This window comes from Schistosoma mansoni, chromosome 1 (genome assembly GCF_000237925.1).
Source record: "Schistosoma mansoni strain Puerto Rico chromosome 1, complete genome".
NCBI classification, from domain to species: Eukaryota; Metazoa; Platyhelminthes; class Trematoda; order Strigeidida; family Schistosomatidae; genus Schistosoma; species Schistosoma mansoni.
Genome location: NC_031495.1, coordinates 30034255 through 30060336, shown reverse-complemented (window position 1 = coordinate 30060336; position 26082 = coordinate 30034255). Strand labels below are relative to the sequence as shown.

The 26082-nt window shown below is 37.2% G+C and overlaps 2 protein-coding genes and 1 non-coding gene across 3 annotated transcripts in view; 2 read left to right on the top strand and 1 right to left on the bottom strand.

The window, feature by feature from the left end:
• Positions 1–7308, top strand: part of Smp_196700 (hypothetical protein) — a gene marked incomplete at both ends in the record, with an annotated part of 35534 nt that extends 28226 nt beyond the window's left edge. Inside the window, one exon of the mRNA XM_018793999.1 lies at positions 7115–7308. Coding sequence (XP_018648455.1) covers positions 7115–7308 — 194 coding nt within the window. The remainder of the gene's footprint in view (positions 1–7114) is intronic.
• Smp_126110 (katanin-related) lies at positions 48–25666 on the bottom strand (the record flags this gene model as incomplete). The annotated part of the gene is made up of 9 exons (XM_018793997.1): positions 48–216; positions 6779–7282; positions 8592–9106; positions 11276–11402; positions 16039–16176; positions 22560–22845; positions 23087–23352; positions 24116–24512; positions 25505–25666. The coding sequence occupies 7 exons, from the start codon at positions 25664–25666 to the stop codon at positions 8908–8910; spliced, it is 1575 nt and encodes a 524-aa protein (XP_018648454.1). The 3' UTR covers positions 48–216; positions 6779–7282; positions 8592–8907.
• Smp_tRNA_01267_Pseudo_TTG.1.1 lies at positions 443–514 on the top strand. Its single transcript has one exon. It is a non-coding gene (tRNA).
• Positions 25667–26082: the final 416 nt, after the last annotated feature.

The following is a 26082-nucleotide window of genomic DNA, read 5'->3' as shown; positions in this document are numbered from 1 at the left end:
CATTTATAAAATAGAGTGATAAACTCGAGAAATACATTAACAAACTAAACAGAAAGTTTATTCTCCAATATTTGAACATAGAACATTATCACTTTGTATACGATTACTAGAGTATAATTAGACATAGTCCATACTCATGGTTAGTGGCAGTTAGTCGACTGTTGATGGTCCTCGCTGAATCTGTTAGAGAAGTCGGTTCGAACAACAGAATCACGTCTACAATACGAAATCAAAACGAAGAGTATATCTATAAAACAGTACTATTCTCAGAGACAACATGGAGAATACATTTTACAAACCTTTCTTGTGAAGTTTGTAAGGCTTTTGTACGCGTCAAATTACGATCAGAGAAGAAATGCTCCTTATAATTGTTATATAAGACTATTTTACAACAAACATACAATAAACTGGATATGAATTAGCTATAACAGTTGGCTATCAGTACTCAGTGGCCGAGTGGATAACGCGATGGCGTTTGAAGCCAAGGTACTGAGTTCGAGTCCCAGAGTGAACATCAACTCTGAGATGCAGGTACATCCAGCTATCAAGTCCGTGTCCTGGATTCCACTGCTAGCCACCATCCATTTCTGCTTACCATGGTTGTGAATTAAGGCTATGTCGAGGCAATACGCACAGTATGCACATATGCCAATTAAAGACTGACCAGTTGCAGTGCTAACACATCGATGGGAAGATTCAAACAAACAATACTAAATGAATTTAATTAGCTAATTTACTGAATTCAACAACGGTAGACAACAAATCGAAACGAAAATTCTACAACCATTCAACCAACGGACAAGAATAAAGATAATTGTTGAGGACGATAAAAGAATATGATTGCTGTAACACGTGATCAAATGTCATGAATTTATGAGATACCACACAATAACAGAAACTGTCATATTTCCAAAACTCATTGACAATGACAATTTACTAAGCATTAGTAATTATTGCAATACAAAACACACGAAGGAACAATATAAAGAGTAGAGGTGAAGAGAATTAGTGGGGTTAACAGCCTCATTCATCCGCTATCAAAATCAGTTGTTGAATAACTGGAAAACAAATGGGACAAAAAGAACATTTCGTCTTCGCAAGAGAAAATCGTTTAGTAGCACAATGATAAAAGCCTTTATGAGATTCAAGTTGAAACATGCATTTCTCCCCATCTAAATACAAAGTGTTGTTTTAGATCTGGTCAGTGTCAGAGCCTAAACTAACTATAGTGGCTAAATCAGTCGACCAAGCAGGTGTATTACCTGCTTGGGAGGTCTCGTAAGTTTTGACAGATTGGTGTCTGACGGAATCTTAAGACGGATCCAGACAACTCAACTGTCTCTTGCATACTTGCTTTACCTGTAGCGTAGGAGAGATGTTCGCCCTTTAACCAAAATATGAGTATACTGAGTAGCGGTTCTCTTTCTTCTAATTTATTGCTATGAAGCATGACTTTGAAAATAAGAGACATGGACAACTAGCGTTTGGTCACTGGTCGCTTCAAAGCAATGATCGCATATATTCGGACCATCAAACAAACAACGATAAGGTTAGGTAAAAGATAGTGAATAGAAATGCCAAGTCTGTTGACGAGTATTAAAATCTTCATCGACTGAGGGGGTTGAGACACATTCTACGTATGATCAATCAACCTCTACTTCAACGACCAATATTGGATAGTGTTGTATTTTGAAGAAAATCAAGAGGAGGTCAAACGAAAAAGTGACATCAGTTCATGAAGTCGTCAATAAATGAGATTAGTCACGTAGGCATGTATATCCTATATCCAGTCTTCAGTCCAAGAAACAAGGGAACACAGCAGGTTAGATTCTATTACTGTATTCCAGGCACCCAGCGGTCTTTACTTCGCATACTCGTTGGTTTATATACTTGGGTTTTCGGATCGAAACGTACACAGAATCACAGGTCGTCCTCTACACACGATGAAGTTATCAACGAAAGAGAATGGAGCAGATAATACATGGTCAATTAACAATGATTACGAATTTTCAAACGTAAAACAATCGGTAACAGATCCAATGGAAATCACTGTACCGAGAATATAGAAATACAATAATCTGATTATGTGATAGTTATACAATAAAAATGCAAGTAGTCTGCGAAATAGCTTCGAAATCCCAATTTGTTTAATACGCGTTCTGTTATAGCAGTAGTCGTTATTTCGTTGTGGATTCTTTGATTTATCCATCTCATCATTTACACTATCCTCAAAACAATAATCTGACTCTATGACTGAGACACTTGACCAGGTTTATCTTGTACTGGAGAGGTGTAAATCTATGGGAGTGGGTGCGTTGGCTGCCTCAGACATTGCGAATAAACCACATTTCACAGAACGTTTCATCTCTCGGGAAAGGAGAACATCAAGAAAAGCTATACTGTCGCCAATTTCCTCTTCACAGAGTGAGATTAGTATCTGGATGAACGCACTCGAAACTATTCGAAAGTCTTTGCTTATCGGTGCGATAGTCGCACACGATCTGCGTGTCATTTGCATATCAACAGGGGTATTCAAGCTTATTCAGAGCATCTCACACTGGTCCATTTTCTAGTTTGCATAGAACATTACCAGTGATTATTGAATCTAGAGAAGGTCTCATCTATTCTCTATTTATTTACCTCCAAATTCGTTATTTAATATGAATTGGTTATCCCTGATGAGTTTCAGCAGAAGCTCACATATGTTCATCGCCAGTATAAGTATTCTTGATTCATTTCTTAAAAGTTGTTCGCATGTGTAATCGATGGTTTCTGTCAGTGAAATATCCCTGAAACCATATGTAATGTCTGGAGAAAACATAGTTTTATCAGTAATATTTTCACATTTTTACTACATCCACAAATTAAAGACGTATTTAACGATATATTTCATGAAGTTTCGGTGTGATGTTTCCTGTAATTTCACCGACGTTTACACTATTGAAAGTTACGGTGAGCTTGACATATTTAGAATCAGAAGTGCATTAACGCTGAGTTGTGAACGAATTGCGCGAATAATAAACTCATGTAACCACATTGTACCTTGCCTCAATTTCATCAGTAACCGATTCACTAGCGATAAGAATGCATCCAAGATAACTGAAGAAATAAACACTCCAATCTACCTTTATCAATATAGAGAAACTATATACTGACACAGAACACTCTTTCAAGCGAAATTTCCAACTAGAATTAGAGAAACTTGTTCATGCCATTCTTGTATTACTAATGATAGTTTTCAGAAAACTGAATTTTATCAATCTATTCCTTGAATAAAATCAAGATAATCAAATACTCAAAGCCTATAAAGAAAATACGATAATTCATTAACTGGAAACACCGGAAGAGTTCAATCTCACTAAAAGAAACCAAACAACAATGAAAGTGGATGCGATGATAGCATTGAATCTATGAAGATCTATTCCTATTTGATACACCACAGGTAAAATCCAAACAAATGAGAAAAAAACTAATATAAACCAGTTTCAATAACACTATTCAAGGATGCTAAAATATTTCGAAAACTGATGACATGAAATTTAAAAATGATATACATATTGAATGGTATGAATAACTATATTAGTGTTTCATAAAACTCTGAAAGTAAAGGGGAAGCAATATATTCTACCATTCGAAATGTTAACATCAGTAACGTTTATACACGTAAATGCAGCGAGTCCGACTACAGTAGTATAAATTACAAAAAAAACGTATTAAAGGGGTAGTAAAGAAAGCGAATTACAAAATAGCACACAACACAAAATGTAAGGACATTAGAAAGAATGATAAGAATAAAGAGGTTATATTCACTAACAAATCACAACCATATAAGGTAAACATTGGAAGGAAAACATCAAACACCTATAATATAACAATTACAAAATTGAACTTATTAAACAAATGTCTAATGGAGTTCCGTCGAGGTTACAGATGAATCCACTGCATTTGGGGAGGAAAGAACTTCATTAGCACGTGATCTCTGTGTAATACTCTCTTCTAATTCAACTATATATACGTTTGAAGAGATTCAATTTGGCTCGAGACATATCTTCTCACCGAACTAACATTACGCTTAATCCTACATCGACGAAAGGATTTACAATACAGCTTAAGAAAACCCTGTATAACAATGTAATCACGAACAAAATCCAACAGTTTTAGCTTCCCTGAGTTTCGCATGATACTTCAGGCAATCGGTGAGACCAATCAGATTGTCCCATGAAATGATACAAACCATCAAATTATTGATTTCAGTTTCCATCTCAAATGTTATCCAGCTCTGTTTTATCAAAACACTAAAAACTCACAAATTAGTTATACTTGACATTTATTTGATCGATGAGATTCTTGCAATATGACAAAAACATCTACACTCAGATTGTTCACTGTACGATTGTAACCGAAATGAAACATACATTAAGATCTATGAAGCTTCACTTATTTATTTTCAGGATAACATTTGTTTGCGAACTAATTTTAGGTCACCATAATAATGTCAAACTGAAAAATTCAACATATAAATTGTTTATTCAAACAAAATCACTTCCAACTATTTTATTTGATGCAAAGATTTTTCACGAATCATATGAAACTCATATTATATTTTGCATAAAATAAAAATGAAACATGATAATTAATTCATGGATTGTATGGTTGATACATATGAACAAACTGTCAGTTCATCCAAAACAATTTGTAGATATCTAACCGACCTCAATTGATATTATGCAATTAATTAATCAAACCGGAAGTAAATTTTCCATTATATAAACGAAGCTGTGCACGAACAGAATATGAAGTAACTCTTAAACTCAACAACAGTTATTATCAACCATGTCTTCTCACGGATGTAAGTGAATTATACTTTTTTTTTAAATTATGCTTTAACTCAAACTATTGTAATGATTATGCTGAGGTAATTGACTAGTAATAAAGTTTGTTAGTATACTGAGTCCAATTGTCCAACAGTGTAATGTAAAACCACAGTATAAGTGAATATAGAATTGATTTCCAGTAGTCGTAACACATGGTATTTGCAAATGGTTCGTTTAGAATGATGAACTGGTAGTGGTTTAGCATGTTAGTAGTCGAAATAGCTCAATCGAGTATCGACGACATATCATGCCATTGAATTGGGTTGAAGTAGTATTATGCATTTGGATGATTTGATTGTAACTATTTAATGCTCAAATTCTACCAGCACATGCAAAACCATCAGTTTGCTGTTGTTTATATCCACTAACTAAGTACTATTGCAAAGTCTTGATCATGTTAAATACACTCATTCTATCCAACAGCTTCGTCTAACATATGCGTTTGCAGTAAACTATGTTTGTTTCCTTCACAAATTCATTCAACTGAAAACAACTAATTGTATGTTATTAGGCAAACGGGTGAATTATTGATCACACATGGAATCCACGTCATATTTCACATGATAAGTGCTTGTGAATACTTTGTGTCAATAGTCACGGGTGGATCGTGCACACTTTTGTATCCTCCTGATGACGGATATATGCACCTGACGATTCGTTGATATTTCCGTCGGAAAATGATCTTACCGACCACTACTTCAAACGCCTGACAAATGTTTACACGACCAAATAGTTGAGGTAGTTATACAACATTTCAAACGAGAAAATCTATAGTATGAATTCTGTTTTCAAAGCTCGAATCTGCATTTCCCAGAGATAAACTTCTTCCATAACTCAACGATACAATTCGAAATATTCGAGGTGTGCTAATTCTGAGATGCAAATACACTTTCCAATGAATTCTAACAAAGCACTAGTTCTACACACAAGATTCTCAGCTAATCGCCTCCATTATCCCATACCCAATACGTAGTGTTTGTAAGTTAACTAAAGGAATTCATCCCTCGATACACAGTATATGATAATAACTAGGCAATAGCTTTCCACAATTATCATTTTTCGAAGTGGTGAGAGTCATTTGAAAAGACTACATCTTCTGCAAACCGAAAGTGGATTATCGATGTGCAATCACCACCTATGGTTTCTCATGGATGAATTGAACTCGTTATCCATTTGATCGCCAAACTAATTCATTTAAACAACTCATCGGATTTTGCAGTTCAGCATGTTCTACTCACAGGTGATCACCTTACTAAACTAGTTAAGAGCTCACGGTCAAAGTTCCATTGGTGTGTCATCACTCATGACGGAGGCCTCTTTCATACACTCGATATCCAGTCTAGTACTAGTCTCACACTCACCCACTTTCGAGCATATCCAAATAAACTATTCCTCCTTAGTACTGCCGTATTTTGATCTATTAACCAAATGTGTGGTTAACGAACATCACTGAGTACAACGTTCAGAACACTTTTGTACCAACATCACCCAGTTCTGAAGTATACACTTATCTCCATTGACTTCCAGTATTGTCCGGAATGAACCACATGAAAGTGCGTTGGACATTTGCAAGCAGTCATCACATTTCAAATTGCTTTACAAGAATAATGGACAGAAATCAACTGACAATTGGGATGCTAGCAACAATGCTTGGTGATTACCTTGTCTACTACTGTCCCAATGGAGCATCATATATTCAGCTCATATGTCAAACAATCATGTCAAAACCTATAAATGTGCCTCGTGTAGACTATATAGTTTAGGCTCGTACATTACACAAAACCTAATTATTTGACGTCCGTAAATACTGACTTCACATTATATCAGTATGAAATGCTTTCAACAGATTGTATTCAAAATCAATATCAGTGGCTAATTTTTGAAAATACAAACCATTAACGTACCTAGCCATGATTATCAATATGAAACGACAAACAATCTTGACTGTTGTTTAGGGTTACAGAGTTATGTATGAGTTTGGGCTAACGCTTATTTCCGTCCATGGGTTCTAATAAATTTGTGCTTTAATCATAATCCAGTCACGTACTAACATTAGTAAACATAAATAGTCAAAATTAAAATATTCATTACCAGATGCACCAGATGCACTAAGCCATGACTGATCTTTTATTATAAAGCGTCGGTTTTCTGTTTTTAACTCACACACACAAAAACTAAATGGATGGCTCATCCACACAGTAAACCTGATTCATTGAATTTCTTTATATTCTTCACTTCAGCTGGACATCATCATGAACATCATGAAGAAGGCCATCATGGTCATGAAGGCAAAGAGCATTGCACATCATCTGAACACTGTCCGAAAGACTGCCACGACAAAGATGCTGCTGGTCATGGATCTCATGACAAAGCACAACATTGTGAAACTGGCTGTCATAAACCAGGATCTGGAAAAGATCACGGTGGTCACTAATTATATATAACAGAAATTCCTAGATAGTTCATCAAATTATTTCTTTAAAATAACTAACACAAAGTAACTATTGACATTTTATTAACAATATAAATTCTAAATATACATTTTTAATGCCTATTCACGTTTTGTGGCCCTGGATCTGACTCCAATTAGATAATATGATTGATTGTTGTCGAAATATACATCCTGACTATTGTCGTACATAATAATCGACTTAAATCGTGTTGGTTAATAACGAAGTAAATAAGTTAAGTACGAGAATGGATGTTTGGATGTGTATATTTTGTATATACTCATTGATTCGAACAGACAATCAGAGAAATGAAGTGAAGAGAAGAGAGCCAAGTAAACTAACGAGCACTGGAGAAGGCATGTGAGCCAACTACATTTAATCAAGCATTAATCAATATTTATAGCCAGATAAAAAACAAGTTACACACATGTGATGAATGGGATAAGAAGTGTTCACACACATTCGCTCATATAAAAACAATCAGGGTTGATAAGTGAATAATCAACACGGTCAAAACGTGACTCAAAAAGAATGGTTGAATTGGCCTGTCCAAAAGCTAGAATAAGTCACTTGTGCTTAACATTGTAACTGACACTACACAATTTTCGATTTTATGTAACGTTAATTATTGTGTCTAATCCACTATTTTATTAAAGTTATACTCACATTGAGTAGAGTATTCCGTAGTAATGTTCTCTCCTGCTGAATGTCAAATCGATTATAGTCGTCACACAGTGAGTGTTACATCCAGTCGAATGTTCCGATCTGGATGAGTCAGATGAATTGGCTACAAACACATACAGTGCACATGATTCGAAATCTTGAGTGAATGACTGTTACAACGAGGTCTAAATAGGTTGTCGACTTTAGTGTGAGATACATGTTCGATATTATTTCACTGTCTTAATTTTTAAACTGTGATGAGTAGATGTAGTAGTACCGAATTCGGTAATATGAACTGGTAACTCTTAGAACTGTCCAATATATTTGCAATTACAATGATGATACACAACTCATACATATACAACTCACAAGGAGTTATCTAATTAGAAAGGGAAATCACAAAATCGACTATCACTTTCCCATTCCCAGTCGAAATGTTTCACAGGTTTTCAATTAAACAGTCGATAAAATAAATACACTGAGGAGTTCTATAGAACGAATATGTGGCTGATAAATACCCGTACAGTTATCAACAAAGATTGTATTAGCCTATTTTCGGACAACTGAAAGACACAAAATATTTATCAAATGAAAAACATTCTACCTAGTTTAAAGTGAAAAATATCCCATCACGGTTAAAAATGATAGACGAGAACCAAGATGTTCCAGTGTAAACCACCAAAAAAGAGGCAGTTGATGTATTTTTTCCTCAATTGTAAAGCGTAATTAACTGAAAGGCTGGATTCAGTTATTCGACCATTTGACCTATGAATGTAGTATTCATATAACCTGATGATTTGAGACACGTAGGTTTGAGATATGACAATCAAGTACATTTATTTGCAAGGTAAAAATCTGGATAAGCCAATCAGATATGTGCGAATGGTATAAGTCCACATCGGTATACGTAAATCAGCAGTTCATGTAGCCCCAAACTCCGTCATCCATTTCTCATACCGTTCAACATTACTGGCTGAAACAGATCTGCATACACGACCGACTGCTTCTTCGAAATCAGCCATTCGTGTCGGCTGATTAAGTGTAGCAGTATTAAGACCTTTGATTTGCTCTACTGAGAGTCCTTCTATAGCTCGTCGCATAGACATCATTGAAGCATCTCTAGGATAATCAAAAACATATCACTATAAAATCGGGTGGAATATTATGTAAGTAGGAAAATATTACTTATACATTAAACTTGAAAACTCCAACAAATATGACATTTACAAAATCCTAACTATGACGAGTGAGAATTAATAAAAGAAATTCGAATTTTAAGAGGACGAGAACCGGCAACTCTGGTTTACCAGTAAAGTCGAAAAAACCGTCAAGTGCAACGAGCAGAACTAACTTACAGTTTATTTGTTTTTGATGACAACTGAAGTAGGTTATAACATCCACAGACGCGTGGTTCCTCGATTGTAAAACTACACTTCATCAGTGGTCGATAACAGACAAAAGCTTTTAGAGCAATAAGTCCCTTTGATAAATTTCGATAATGTAATGAGAAGACGAAGATTATCAGAACTATGTGATATATTAGCGCAATACATTTCGAACAATCTGATCACATATATACTTGTTGAGAACATTTATATATAAAAATAAAAGGTCAACCAGACTGGAAATAGGGGTAAGAATAGACAAGGATAATAATGATAAAATAATGTGAAAACAATTTTACACCTAATCACTCTGGATAATAAGCATATATTACCAGGGTAGGTTTAAGGAGAGAACAAACTGTTTTTGAATACACAAGTATATGTGTGATCAGATTGTTCGAAATGTATTGCGCTAATATATCACATAGTTCTGATAATCTTCGTCTTCTCATTACATTATCGAAAAGCTTTTAGTTTAAAGCTTCTCACTGATTCCTCTTCGTAATACACTTTATATGTTAACTGGGAAAATTGTAAGCTTCTCAATCACAGTTAGTGTTGAGTAAGCAACTTAGTAACTATATTCAGGCTCATGGAATAGGCTGAGAACCACTTCATCTATTCTTCAAAATATGATAGATAGAATCAACTGATACTATGAGTTCACAGTTGAAAGTCATGTGTAACGAAAATGTATAGTTATATACACGAGTTAACTCAAGAACTCATTAAGTCGTCCATATAATTGATTGAGTCCAATATCAATGTCGTACTCTATCTCCGGTCTTCAGTCCCACAAACTAAAGAACAGAGAAGGCAAGGTTATATCACTGTATTACACGCACCCAGAATAAGAAAAGAAAATGTTCACTTTCTTTTGACAATAGTGAAAAAACGTTTAAGTTTGTAGGTAAGTACGACACCACATGAAAACAGAGACTGGAATTGGAAGTCAACGAAGTGCAAGAAAAGTAGTTACAGAAATTTTGTTATCTAATGAATTTTAGATTCATGGATTTTGATACAACGATTCTTGAAGACCTTGTTTATCCATATATGTTCTGTTTATTTGTTTCGAAGATATTTTACCTCATGGACTGAAATCAAAAGGAAAAACAAGGGGGTATTTCTTTTATCTTAGTTTGAAACGCACACCAATTATGCCTTGTCAGACAGAACCTAAAAATTTCATGTCTGATGGTAAAAGTGACATCATTCAACCGCAAACTCGGCATCCAATAAAAATCCTCCTTAAATTCTATAGATTAACAATATAGTGTAATCATTATTGCAAACATTAAAGATACGTTACTGGTTTTCTTTTAACTCTGAAAAATTTGTTTCCGAACCTTCGAAAATTGCCTCCATAAACAAAAACCATGTTCTCAAGAGTAAGTTGCTATGGGATGAAGTTCTCAGAGTTTTAGCGGGAAGTTGTGAGCTAAGGAATCAACCACGTAGAAAGTATTGTAGTTATTTAATGATATCGGAGAACGGTTTCTCAAAACCGCAAAACGACTTAAGATGATAATGGTGATCTCACGATTCGAAACCAATAATTAAATGGAACTATATTTACCATGAAAATTGAAGGCCTCAGGAACAAACGAGAGCAAAACAGAAGTATATTTCTATTTCAATAATGACTTTTGTTATATGGTTTTGTCTGTTACAAGATTTAACCTTCTCAGTTCGGAGTGTGGAAGAATTTCCGGGTATACATTGTTGAGCTTCAAACTAAAAAAATTAAAATATGACCATTTTCTTCAAATTTGAAGCTAGTGAAAACAATATAACTCCAATCTAAACCATACCTCCATAGTCAATTAAACATTATTGATGATATTAACTTTGAAATTCAGAGGTAACAAATAAACACCAAAATTTGTAACTGTTTATGTACCTGCATACATTGGTTATGTCTGCACCGGAATAACCATCTAATTGTTCAGCTATTCTTTCCAAATCTACATCTTCTGCTAACGGAACGTCTTTCAAATTGATTTGCAGAAGAGTTTTGCGTGCAGTCACTGAGGTAAATTTAAATTAAAACGACACAGATTGACAAAAATCTTAGCAAATCATTTAGTCAAAGAGATTTCTTTTTATGAATTGTGTTGAATAAAACATAGCAGTTCAAAAGTATAAAATCACTTAAGTAAACAATGTACGATTAGATGATTGTCAGTATTCCTCCTGTTCAACAAATATCAGTTAGAACAACATATATAAGCGAACAATATTGTTTTCGATTGGATCCTCATCAGGCTTTACTTTAATATACAGTAATATATATATATATATATATATATATATATATGCATATACGAAATTATTAAACCAATCAAGGCAGTTTATGAGTCCATGATAACAGTGGAATAGATTACATAACTAAAAATAAAAAGTGAAAAGTACAAATCGGTAGTGTGATAACAAGGTGTACTAGTTATGATAAGAATAATATAGGGAAATAGGTCCATGATTAGAAAAATATAGACACTGAAATAACATTCATAAAAATTATAAGATTAAGTAATAAGTGTTCAGGCAATTGGACCGTGAAACATATTTGAAAAAATAAATAAATAATTGGTAGGAGAGGGTGAAGAAAAAAAAACGAAGAAAATGTATGGAAAATAAAATTATTTATTAAGGCCAAGGGAGAGATAAGGGTGTCACAAATGTCTTATGAACACAAAGGCTTGGATCGTTGGCTCGAATTCCTATAGCTTCTGCTATGTGTAAGAGACGAGATAGAACCCCATAAGGAAAACTAGTAGGAATACGATAAATAACTTTAAGTGACTTATTTCTGTCAACTATATGACCGCTATCGATCAAGTGTGAAAGAACCGAGCTCCGTATTGTCTTGACAGTACCTTTACCTAACCACGAAGGGAGGTGTTCACTAACTCTTTGGTTCAGCTGTCAGGTAGTGCGCCCAATATAGCTTTCTCCACAGGAGCAGCTGAATTCGCAGATACACATAGAAGTGGTATAACCAGGTAACTTATCCTTTAGTTAAGGAATCACCATAGATCGGGTCGAGTACGATGGACAGAGGTCGGCTGCATTAAATGTTCTCTTCACTGCTCTAGTCAGTCTACCACGTAGTACATCACTAGATATATCTCCGTTGAATTGCAGTTACTTAAAATTACTTGAAAAACAAACCAATGTTGGAATTCCCGAGGTTAGTCTTGAAGAATTACTTCTGAAATGTACAATGAATGTCCATTTTGTCTTTAATAACATACATTCTAGACAAATTGATGGTATAGCGATGGGTTCACCTATAGGTCCTATCCTTGCTGATTTTTTTCTTGCGAAACTAGAAAACGGAGCTCTCAAAGATGTTATCAATAAGCTTGACTTCTATTGTCGGTACGTTGATGATACTTTGATTATTGTCGATCAGGACATCGGAAAAGAAGAACTACTAGAACTATTTAACAACAAACACCCAGCAATTAAATTTACATGTGAAGAGGAACTAGATAATAAACTAAATTTCCTTGACGTTTTGTTAAACAAAAAGCAAACGGTTCTATCATTAGAAGTGTGTTTAGGAAAAGTTCTTCATCAAGCCAGTACAAACACTTCTTAAGCTTTGAACCCCTTCACTATAAGAGAAACTTAGTCAAATGTCTGGCAAATAGAGCTAGGAAGATATGCTCAGTCGATTCAATTAACAAGGAGTTAGAGGTCATACATAATATGTTGATTGAAAGGGGTTATCCACAAGGTTTCCTGAAGAAACACTTGCGTGTAACAAATAAGAAAATAGAGATATCAACAGCTAGTAAGAAACCTCTCTTCCTGACTTCCATGACTTAAAAGATTTCTGACAAAAAACAGCTAACAGAACATTATTACCAATATTCATGTCATTTTATAAAACGTGGTTCACTTCAAGAAACTAAACGTTATAGTGTTATAAACATAAAGGATGATGATTATAACGCTAAGGGGTCCTGTTATAACAGTCCTTTCACTTTCTACACGTATGTGGGACGTTGATTTACCTAGACGAATATCTACACTAGATTCCCACCCAGTGTCTATTCTACAGGACTTCAACACAACTCAGATCAAGAACACGAGATTAGTCTGACTACAACGTCAATATATTTCCACACCAAAATCCGACACAGGAAACAGTCAATTTCCCGACCGTTGCTGCTACCTTGACGTGGTGGTCGGGCTTGCCTATCGTGATGAAGCAATCGAGCTATATTGGCTGGAACAATCGTTCCTCGAGGTCCTACCATGTCAGACAGGTCGGTTGAAGAGCGGTAAGACTAAAAGCAGCAATCCCAAGGTCCGAAGGCGAAGTCGTACTGCCGACTGTACAGAGGTGTGACGGCAGTAAGGTGTTTCCTTCAGACAACCAGCATGACAGCGATGCTGCCTTCCCACAAGGAGGGGTGGGGTTAGAGAAGGTCGACCCTAAAAATGCACACCTCGCCTTATCCCACGGATTTCCGTCTCCAGCGGTAAGGTCCTTTGAAGAACGGAGCTAACACGTCAAAAATCCCCTACAAAAGGGCCGTGCGTGACCGACCTCAAGCAGTTGTCCCTTGGGCACTGCGGTCACGCTCCCAGGTCGTTAAGACCAACACTAATCCAACTTCTTTTTCAGGTCCCTCAAGAAATACCCTTCCACGGTGTGGGCTACCTGGTTGAGATTCGCGAGATGATAGAAACCGATGGTTAGAGACCTTGAATGACATGGCTCAAAATCGTTTGCAATGGCGAAGGTGCATCCACTCTTTGTGTTCTGCCAAATTCTAATCTTCTGAATTATTTGTGTCCTTTTCCTTTTTCTCTTTCCAAATTTTATTTCACTGTATTATACTCCTTCAATAACATCTTCAAACCCTTATCTTTCACATAATACTTATACTCTTACTACTTCTACCAATATGGGATTTGAATCGACAACTTCATCTCTGTGCTAATGTGGTATGGCAACTCGAACTGATGTACGTACGTACGAAGTTCTACGTTGTAACTGACTGACTGACTGACAATCAATAAGTGTCCATCAACAAGGAACAGTCAATGCATAATAAGGATGGGGGAATATATATAACACATAACACCTGTCATCCTACCTAATGTCTGACTCATCAAGACAACCAATCACTGTCATTCTCGCCCACACATATAGTCTCTCAACCAATTACAGCTTTACATGATGATAATCAGTACTATTGAATAGTAAATATGTGGAAAACCAAAATGAACTTCAGTGAATAAAGTGTTTATTACAACTTCCATGTAAAAATGTGATATCCACCATTATAAAACGCATATGAGGTCGTAATTATCTCGGCTTTTTGACGTATCTGACTAATTTTAACATGCATTACTTATTAATGACAACTTTAGACATACAGGATCTATGACTATTAAGATGTCTATTCGGTCAGTGATTCTGTACTAGAAAATGATATCAACTGAAATCATGTGTTTTTTTATACATCATATGACTGATACCATCAACGACTCTGTCAAATATATATATATATATATATATATATATATATATATATATATATATATATATATATATATAATTCCTTGGAAAAGCTTGGACCAGATTGCCAGGCGAAACGTTGGATTTACTTCAAATTCATTCGCTGAGATTTTACAAATATATTCTTTCTATTTAATGTCTTACATCAACTCGGCGCTCAAATACTGTGAAACTATTCGCTCTAATTTAGACGAAAGTTCTTATATAGAACTGTATGTCAATTTTAAAGTCATATATTTCAATGTGGCAGTTGATATGGGTATCATTACTACGTAGAAAGTTCTCATTGTTTCTTGAGTAGATAGTAACATGTTCAGAATGAGATTAGCAGTTCATGAGTTAGACTTTATAATGGACCGAGTAAAACTATTGAATCAAATCAGAATGATCTAAAATACCTGTACAATGAACCTTGGTTTTCAATAGCTTTGTGGCTGATGATGAAAGCGATTCCCGTATATATGTAGATGTTAAGTTTAAGTCTTCGTGATCAAGATTACATACACAAACTTTCATTTTATATAACTTTATAAAACAGAACTGCTAGAATGACTACTATTTCCAGATTTGTTGACGTTTAATTATGGAACATTTAGAACTGTACATTCTACCTTACGGTATGGCATCCCAATGCCGATGACAAGATATTTTGGAAAATGGGATTTATCAAAGGTTGGGCCTTTTCAAAAGGTCACATACTACACTTGAAATCTACTATAGCATAACATTTATTTGCTTTCCCATTTATATCAATCCCAATGAGACTAACTTTCAGAAATTATCTATCACTTGGAAACCTTTGAAAATGGTGAGGCACATATCAATTTTGCGCGAACATTATACTGTTGAAACAGATTCATTATAGGATTATCACAATTGATATGACAATATTCAGTTGATAAAAAAATAAACTGTTAGAACATTAGGTAATGTGTGAAAGTCTAGAAGATAGGTAGAATAGAAAATAGTGAGTATATGTAGAAATAAGTGCTACCTAATGTAACAGACTCTAAATAGAGCCTGGTCAAGTTGTAAAGAACACTGAACGTAAAGTAACCGCGAAATTCCACATAAATTAGAAAAACCTAATATTGTAGGGCAAACACTTCACAGAAATATCATACCATTTGGAAGTGGTATGTACACTCGTTTCTCAAGACGTCTACGCAAAGCTTCGTCAATGTCCCAAGGGAAATTTGTAGCAGCAAGAACCATAACAGATTTTGTAGGATCCTCTTCTTGTCCTGTAGCTCCTGTTACTCCTTGAGAAGTAAAGATAAATTTATGTACAGGAAATACGTAAAGCAATACAACAAATATATGCTCATTTGCATAACTATCATGAGAAATGAGATTAAACGCCTGAAGACAACAAAAATGGTTAAAATGAAATTTTAAACTTCTATATGGGTTCATATTATAACTTGTTGCCTGAATGCCCTGTTAATGTATAACGTGATAATACCGCCAATTAGAGAGAAGTGATTTATCGGTCGAACCAAGGACGCACAAAACCCGAGCGAGCAGTCTGAAGTACTTATCGGTCCTGCTTTCTACCTACCCAAGCCAGTTAAGTCCAGAACACCAATCTCAACCTCTGCGGTATGAATCATTTATTTCAAACATACTAGGTTTATATACCAAACAGACAGACCAAATCGTACCACAAAATAGGAAACCACATTTGTACAAGATTTAGCCAAATGCGGCTGTGAATAAGGGAGATAGTAATTGATAGACAGTGCATAACTCAAGAATGGTGAATCGTACTGCTTCTGACTAGAGCTCCAGGAAATACCTCATGGAGCCAGTCACTAGTGAGCATATTAGTGTCCAGTGGAGTTCAACCAGGTCTGTCGTGAGATATCAATTCACTGAAGACATAGGCGAATGGTTGCTCAATTTCGTGGATTGGTTGAAGTTAGACATTAACACCGTTGGATGCCGGTTCAGTGGTCTAGTGGTTAAGCACTCGCGCGCGATACTGATTATACAAGTTTTCTTGGTTATTATTCAGTCTATTATTATGACCTTTGTGTTTGTCGCTTTTCTTCATATCTATCAATTGAACTATTATCTGACCCATAAATTATTTTCTTCCTTACCTTTTGATTAGTATGTAACCTCATTTGTTATTTATTCTAGAATCAATTTGTGATGCAATCTTTCCTAGCCTCCTATAGATATATGTTTCCCATATGACTATATATACGGATGTATAGCTTAAGCAAATGGTTTCGTCGAAAAGAAAATTTTCTTCACTCAATTCTCATTTTCTTAGTAATTAAATTTATAAGAGATAGTTTCAATGAATCACAACCATCTACTAACACCAAGATGGCTAAATTTATCTCGACTGTCTCAGCGTCGATACATTAATTACTAAGTAGTCGTGAGATATTCTATATACGACTGTAGAACACAATTACTGTTACAATTACCATTAGTACTGAAGAATTAACACTGCAGTGCTCCACACTCCGATTTCAACAAACACTGATGTTAGCGGGATATAGATTGAACTAAAGAATGTTGGGGCACGCTAATTGTTTATTTCTTTACCAATCAGCGCTAGTGGATACCCTAGAATCTTCTTATGTAAAAATTACAAATATTCTAACGTTTTTTTATTGTGATTCATACTTCCATCTAACCTTTTTATTTGGAGTATAATTATGTTCCTGTTCAACCATGTCCTGATTTAGGGACTTGTCGAGTGAAGTAGTGTCCGAGAATACTAAGCAATAGGAGTAGCTGATCGTCAGTCGTCAGTCAGTCAGTTACAACGTAGAACTTCGTACGTACGTACATCAGTTCGAGTTGTCATACCACATTAGCACAGAGATGAAGTTGTCGATTCAAATCCCATATTGGTAGAAGTAGTAAGAGTATAAGTATTATGTGAAAGATAAGGGTTTGAAGATGTTATTGAAGGAGTATAATACAGTGAAATAAAATTTGGAAAGAGAAAAAGGATAGGGACATGAAGAATTCAAAAGGTTAGAATTTGGCAGAATACAAAGAGTGGATGCACCTTCGCCATTGCAAACGATTTTGAGCCATGTCATTCAAGGTCTCTAACCATCGGTTTCTATCATCTCGCGAATCCCAACCAGGTAGTCTATACCTACCAGCATGGCTCAGTCCAATTGTCAGTGACTTCATGGATTTGTGCCACGTTTTGGTCTGGCCGCCCCTAGCATTCTTCCAACCTACTCCTACACCATAAAACATTGCACATCGGGACTGTCGGTGGTTGGGCATACGTAACACGTGTCCCAGCCATCTCAGCTGATGAAGTTTCACTACTTCTTCAATCGATTTGCCATCCTTACATAGTACCCGTTTCCTAACAACTGCATTACTTACCCGGTGGTCCCAGGATATACGAGCAATGCTTCGAAAACACCTATGATCGAACACTAGTAGCCTACGAATGTCCTCTACTCTTATCGGCCATGTTTCACTGCCATAAAGTAGGACGGAACTAACTGCTGCACAGTAAACCCGTCCTTTTGTTGCTAGAAAGATATCTCGCCTACGCCATAAATGGCGCAAGCTGGCGAAAGCTAGACGAGCCTTCTGTATCCGTGCTGAGATTTCGTCATACACCAGACCACAAGGGCTGATGAGACTCCCAAGATAAGTGAAGCTGTCGACACGCTCAACTACTTCACTCCCTATCATTAGTTCAGGTGTCGATGCAACCCAATCCTGAAGTAACATTTTGCACTTCGAGGGAGAGAATCGCATCCTGAACATGCCTGCATTGTTGCTTATGGTGGTCAGAAGACTCTGCATTTTGTCAGCGTCTTCACCAAATAAAGCTATGTCGTCGGCGTATTCCAAGTCAACAAGTGAGCCTCCTGGTAAAAGTTCAACTCCTGGAGATTGAGATGATGAAAGCGTTATCTCCAAAAGCATGTCGACGACAAAGTTAAACAAGAATGGGGAGAGTGGACAGCCCTGACGAACACCACTTGAGGTAACCAATTCTGATGACAGTTCGCCATAGGCTCTAACTCGACCAGTTGTGTTCGAGTAGAGAGCCTTTATGAGGTTAATGTACTTCTTTGGTACTCCTTTCACTGACAAATACTGCCATAGAACCTCACGATCAACGGAATCAAATGCCGCCTTAAGGTCGAGAAATACTATTATTGTGGGACGTCTGAATGTATGTCTATGTTCTAGGACCTGACGTAGAGAGAATATCTGGTCTATGCAACCACGTCCAGGTCGAAAACCAGCCTGGTTTTCTTTAGTCTGCTATTCGCGAGCTTTGGTTAGGCGTCCAAGTATTATTGAAGCTAATATTTTAGACACTATATTAGTCAAACTGATCCCTCTGTGATTGTCACAGGAGGACTTTTGTCCTTTCTTATAGACTGGCACAATCAGTGGTTGGGACCAGTCAGATGGAATTACGTCCAGTTCTCAGATTCTACCTAAGACCTCAGTCAATCTCACCGCTAGTACTGGACCACCATCCTTAAAAATCTCAGGGGTAAACTTGTCAGGGCCTGCGGCTCTCCCTCGCTTTAGATTTCCTATAGCTTTTTCAACCTCGTAAAGAGTTGGAGGACTTACCTCAATTTGCCATTCAGGACGACTGGGGATCGTGGGTAACTGAAGTGTGGCTGAAGGCCAGTTGAACTGATCCCTAAAGTGTCCTGCCCATCGATCCAATCTCCTGGATTGAGAATGAATGATATGCCCACCTTTGTCTGAGATAGTTTCGCTAATAGTTGGGTTCCTAATGCCGGTTTCTTTAATAAGTTTGAATAGCTGTCTGCTGTTACCTATTGCCGCTGCCTTTTCCATCTCTCTTGCTTTCGCTACCCACCACTGTTCACGATCATTGCGTAGGCTTCTTATTAGCCTGTGCTTAAGCTGACTCCGCTCGTCGTTATGTTCAGAGCCAGGTGGGATGAGTTTTCGAGCATCTATCAGTGCGGTAGATGCTGCCGAGATCCATTGTTTCTCCCTAACCTTATGGCTTACCTTACTAGCGGATATCACTGCTGTTTCCACAGCTTTTCGGATGTCATTCCACGCTGCTTCGGAGTGGGCACAACTTACATGTCTGTCTAACTGTTATCTAGTTGTTCCTGAAATATATTCTTAGCTTGCTTATCATTAAGTAGAACCCTTGGAGGCTTCCCTGCAGTGTCTTTCCTACGTCCAGTAAGACGCAGACAGATACGTGCTCGCACTAGAGCATGATCTGAGTCTAAACATGTGCCCCAGAATGATCGACAATCTTCTATCGAGCCCCTCCATCGGTGGCTGATAGCGATGTGATCTAATTGGGTCCAACGTTGGGACGAATTCGGGGGTCGCCATGTCAAAAGATGTTTTTCCTTATGCTTAAAGTTAATATTTGCAAGAAATAGGCGGTTATCTGAGCACAGCTGCAACAGGCGGTTGCCATTATCTGTCCTTTTAGCCACGACACCATAAGATCCACCCAGGTGTCTTTCCCTTTCACTTAGTTTACCTACTTGAGCATTAAAGTCACCAGCCACTATTACTACATCAGAACGCCTAGCTTTTCGGAGAAGGTCAGAAAGTTTCCTGTAAAACTCATCTTTTATATCGTCTGAGCTGCAGTCAGTGGGAGAGTAGGCAGAGACGACGAAGAAGCAACGACGGGTTTCCCTATCTTTCCGAGTCCTTACTGATCCGTTTAGTCGGACAGCGCGTAGACGACTGTCTACTGGGATCCAGTCTAAAAGAGCTAGTTTTGCCCTACGACTTAATGCTATACCTACTCCAGCGAGGCCACGGGAAGCAGCATCAGGGCTTCCAGATACACGAAGCGTGTATCGAGATGGTTCTTTATTTTGATTAGGTGAGGTCAAATGAATGACACTACTCGGATCTTGTATGCGCGTTTCGGAGACACAGCACACATCGATGGTGTAAGATTCTAGAGTCCTAGCTAAGGAAGCCTGTTGTCCTATTTGGCACAATGTTCGGACATTAAAAGTTCCTATATGTAGTTTAGAGCGTGGTTTCAGGAGACCAGGAATAACGTTCCGTGTACTTGAATCGTTTGCCCTAGCGGTGTGAGGTGATAAAAGGACGTGGGAAGGATTAGTCGTGGAGATAAGAGAGTTATTAGGAGGTGTAGGAAGGATTTGAAAATGACCAACTTGGTCTCGTGTGCAGTTACGAGTATGAGGGCTAATATCACTTCCCGGCTGCCCACACCGTGGAAGGGTATTTCTTGAGGGACCTGAAAAAGAAGTTGGATTAGTGTTGGTCTTAACGACCTGGGAGCGTGACCGCAGTGCCCAAGGGACAACTGCTTGAGGTCGGTCACGCACGGCCCTTTTGTAGGGGATTTTTGACGTGTTAGCTCCGTTCTTCAAAGGACCTTACCGCTGGAGACGGAAATCCGTGGGATAAGGCGAGGTGTGCATTTTTAGGGTCGACCTTCTCTAACCCCACCCCTCCTTGTGGGAAGGCAGCATCGCTGTCATGCTGGTTGTCTGAAGGAAACACCTTACTGCCGTCACACCTCTGTACAGTCGGCAGTACGACTTCGCCTTCGGACCTTGGGATTGCTGCTTTTAGTCTTACCGCTCTTCAACCGACCTGTCTGACATGGTAGGACCTCGAGGAACGATTGTTCCAGCCAATATAGCTCGATTGCTTCATCACGATAGGCAAGCCCGACCACCACGTCAAGGTAGCAGCAACGGTCGGGGTAGCTGATCGTAATAAGAGAAATTGTAACAAAGGGTATTCAATACCAAATCTCGTTGACGATATACGTCAGAATTCGTAAGAGAATGTTTGCAATATAAATTGATTTATACTAAGATAAGCATTATGTCAGACTAGTGACCTTATGATTCTACAAACTATATATAGCACCCGAAAACGTTAGTTGATGTCAAAGAGAGTTGTATTTTGGATCGTCTATCATGTTAACTTACACTTACACATTAAGTGACAAAACAAAGGTAAATCATTTAAACAAAAGTCTTTTGGATTCACAAGAGATCACATAGGGATCCTTTGTTTCACTCATTATTGGCCACTTCTGAATTCAGATTTCAGTAAATGCGTTCATTATGCTTTTAACACAGTTAGTATACGCTAATTGATTGCACAATACACGAGTTTTAATTAAGTACTGTGAATTTGGACAAAACGTAAACATCTGCTAACATATTTGTACATGGTTTAATCTTTTCAATAGCATAAACTTGAAAAAATCTCCTCGACATTTTCTGGAACTCAATTTTTGAATTGACTGAATGAAATATCATACTATCAGGACTTAACCCCATAATCATAAGAATAACTAAGTGAAAAAAAATCTTAGGACTACAAATTCTCCATATAGTTTTTTAAGGCTACCGAGGTGGTTGAGTAAAAGTTATTCTAAATACGAGCTGATAAGCATGGGGCAACTCGAAATAAAAAGCATAGAATTTGGACTTATGTATATCAAGTGCATAGGCCAACGTAGTAAAGACTTGTAAATTGAATATGAAAAATATAACCAACCATCATATTGGTTATTTACAAACTACCAGAGTTATTTAAAAGAGTTAAACATAAATTTAAATCCTTTGAGAATTAGAGTAAACTCTAAAAAAATTTTCTTATCAGTCAAATCAGAACATACCATCCATTTGCATTAAAAGTTCAGATTTAACACGGCGAGAACTTTCGTGTTCCGATTCACTACCACGTCGAGAACAAATTGAATCGATTTCATCCATGAATATTGTGCTTGGTGCGTAGAAACGTGCCATGTCAAATAAAAGACGGACTAATTTTTCTGATTCACCTCTCCATTTACTTGTTAGACTAGAACTGGAAACATTGAAAAATGTGGTGCCACATTCTGTCGCAACAGCCTTAGCCAATAATGTTTTGCCCGTACCAGGTGGACCAACCATTAATACTCCCTAAAAGGAAATTGAAAACAAAAGTACAAACGTTAAGACGCAGAAATCCAATAAAACAGTAGTTTCTGTTAAAAATAAAAGTAAAAAGTCAATTTAAATGATGCAGCTGATCAATAACAAAGATCAAACAACCATTCACAAGTTTTTACACTACATCTCATTGTGATTCACATACTCAACTTTGAACTATGCTATATGTGTGGGGAATGGTGATATATTAAAAACACACCAAACAACTTACTTTCCATGGTCTACGTATTCCTTTAAAGAAACCCGGAATAACCATTGGGAGAACTACAGCTTCTTGAAGTAAACGTTTTGCATCATCTAATGCAGCTATATCATCCCATCGAACATTTGGATTACGTTGAACAATATCGCGTTCTAGTGTTTCCACAAGATCTTTGTCGTATCCAGTAGCATCAAATTTCTCTTCATTGTTATTGCTAGCAGTGCTAGTATTATCCCCAGCGGGTTGAGATCCAGATTTGACACGACGGTTATTTGCTGAATAAAGTCAATAGAATAAACTATAAACAAACCAAAAACAAGACTTATCTGAGATAAAGAAGTCCAAAAATGACTACTCCCTATCACCCACTTCAATAAGTTGTCAAACGATGCAGAAAAATTAGTACAAAACTTAAACAATGACTTAAAATAAGCGTATAGACATATTAATGCACACAAAGATACAGTGTTTTTATTAGGCCTAAGGAATAAACAAAGGATTTCCCGGTAACCCCAATTGAACAGCGTGGATCCAAGTGAAAATTATTTAATCATATTACTACGAAGTGTCTTGGTGACATCCCTTGATCCCCTACCTCCAGGGTTTATTCTAGTTTAAATCAAGGAGGTGAAACATAACGCGATTACAAACCAAAAGACGACAATAGTTCATTAATTTTTCATAAGATACAATGGTAAAAATTTAGAGGGCTAAAACAGTAATTCGAAATCACGGAAATTCATAGTTTTAGTCGCCGAACCGAACTGTTTAAAATCCTATCTGTGGCTTTGCTTTTATTAACGATTTAAAGATAATATTGCTTCAAACCAATACTTTACTCCTAACATATTTTTCATCATCACCCTTGGTGGCATAAAAACGTGAAGAATATAAGATTAAATGTAAGTACATTTGTTCAACAAACTTGCAACATCATGGTAAAAATGTCAAACTAAAAATCATTATCCAAATGTATATAACTCAAAATGGTTGAAGAAAACAGAACATGAAATGAGAATAAGAAAGCAGAAACATTACCAGAGGTTTGAGCGGTACCCTTGGATCGAGCATTCGTCGGACTAGGTTTGACATTGCGGCGGAATGACCCCGCAGTATTGGCAGATGACTTAGAGTTAACGGACGGAGGAGGGGCAGCTGAAGCATGAGCAACAGGTGGTTTATAATAAGAGCTAGAAACTGAATTTGGCTGAATATTTGATCCAGAGTTTTGAGAACTATTTCCATGTCTCCGTTCTAGAGGAGGGGGAGGTGGCCAAACATCTGGATCTCTGGTCGGCTCTTCAACAGCTGAACGAGAATTATAGCGACTAGCAAAGGCGCTCAAACCAGAGTCATCATCAGATATTTTGAAACTAGATAACGTTTGGTTGACGTCTTTAACTAATTCATATTCATCTGTAAGCTCTTGACGTACCTACGACAAACAAAATTTAGTTATTATTTATTTAAACACATAAATATTGGTACAAGGAAGCACCAGATACATATGCACCACACAGATCTCATTTGATTTGAGTGAGGGCTTCGATACTGCCCAGGTACCTAAACTGAAGCAGGTGATTTTTTTAGGGGACCAAACCTGGAGCTTTTGACCTAAAGATCTGATCCACAAGGCAGTGGAGCATTGTGAGGAGATGCAGTCCCATGGTAGCCGGTGACCAACGATTGATTCATATGCCATTTGTTCCCTCAGGATACTGGAACCCATGTGCACCATTGGTTTGGAACCAGGGTTTTCCAACTCCCCTAGGTGAACTTTCCGTGTCAAACAACCCGGTTAAAGTGCCGGACATCCGCTTTTCGTCCTCTCAATTTTCTAAACAACACCCTGATGAGAGAAGGCAGTGAGTAGGACTTCCTTGGCAGAGGTTATATACGCGTGGTCATGTGAGAGCATTTCGAGAGGGAGAGCGGACTCTCTCCACTCTCAGCCGTACCAGGGCATTTGGGGGCCAGCAAACGTATGTACTGAAAGAACCGAGCAGTAAACACTAGACGAGTATATAAGGTCTCGTAGTGAAGAATGAAGGCCTACGGTTGGCTAAAATATACTTAGAATAAATATTTTTAAGAAATTGTAACATATTGCACCGTCGTACCAATGTCTCAGTGTGAAGGAAATGAGACATTTCAAAGACTGAAACGACCAAACAACTTAACCCATCATTTCAATGTAACCCATCTACCAAGTACAGTTGTGCGAACTCGGTTACAAGCAAAACTTTTTGTGTGAGGGATAATGATACAACCTGATGGAACGATGGCTTAACAGTTGAAGCAGATGACCAGTATGCCACAAGTTCGAAATCTGCATCACGTGGCTCGGTTTCGGTAACCGGAGAATACCACTAGCTTTTACAATATATTAAGAATATTACTCAAGCAACGGTAGATAACAAAACTTACAGTTTGCCATTGTTGTTTTCGGTTTGCTTCAGAAATGGAAACAGTGAACTTCTTAAGCTGAGCAAGACCAACAGAATAATATGTTAACGAACTTTCGTAGTTTCCAAGCAAAGCCAATTCTCGCGCTTGCTTAACATTCTCAACTATTTCACTCAAAGACATTACAAGCGAGTTGAGAAGTCGTGCACAACTAGTGTCGACAGATAACAAACAAATGGAATGGAAATAAATCCATAACAAGGAAGTCTTTTGTGGAACAAAACTGTAGAAAATACGGAAGATAAAGATATCATGTCAAAATTAAGGTATGGAATTATCAAATGGCTTAATCAAGGGATAATGTTACATAAAACAGAAGAACCGAGTACGTAAATTAGTACTGACACAGCTTGACCAGAACCCGTTTCAATAGATTCGAAGCGCTGCTTGCGTATCGTGGAAAAACGGAAGAAGCAATACTGAGGTTAGATCTACCAGGGTACTAAGTTAAGGTGGAAAAGTAGCATACGATGTTTAGGATTTTTCGACAGACAACTGTGATGTGTTACCTTTCGCCAACTACAGCCTACCTTGGCCCA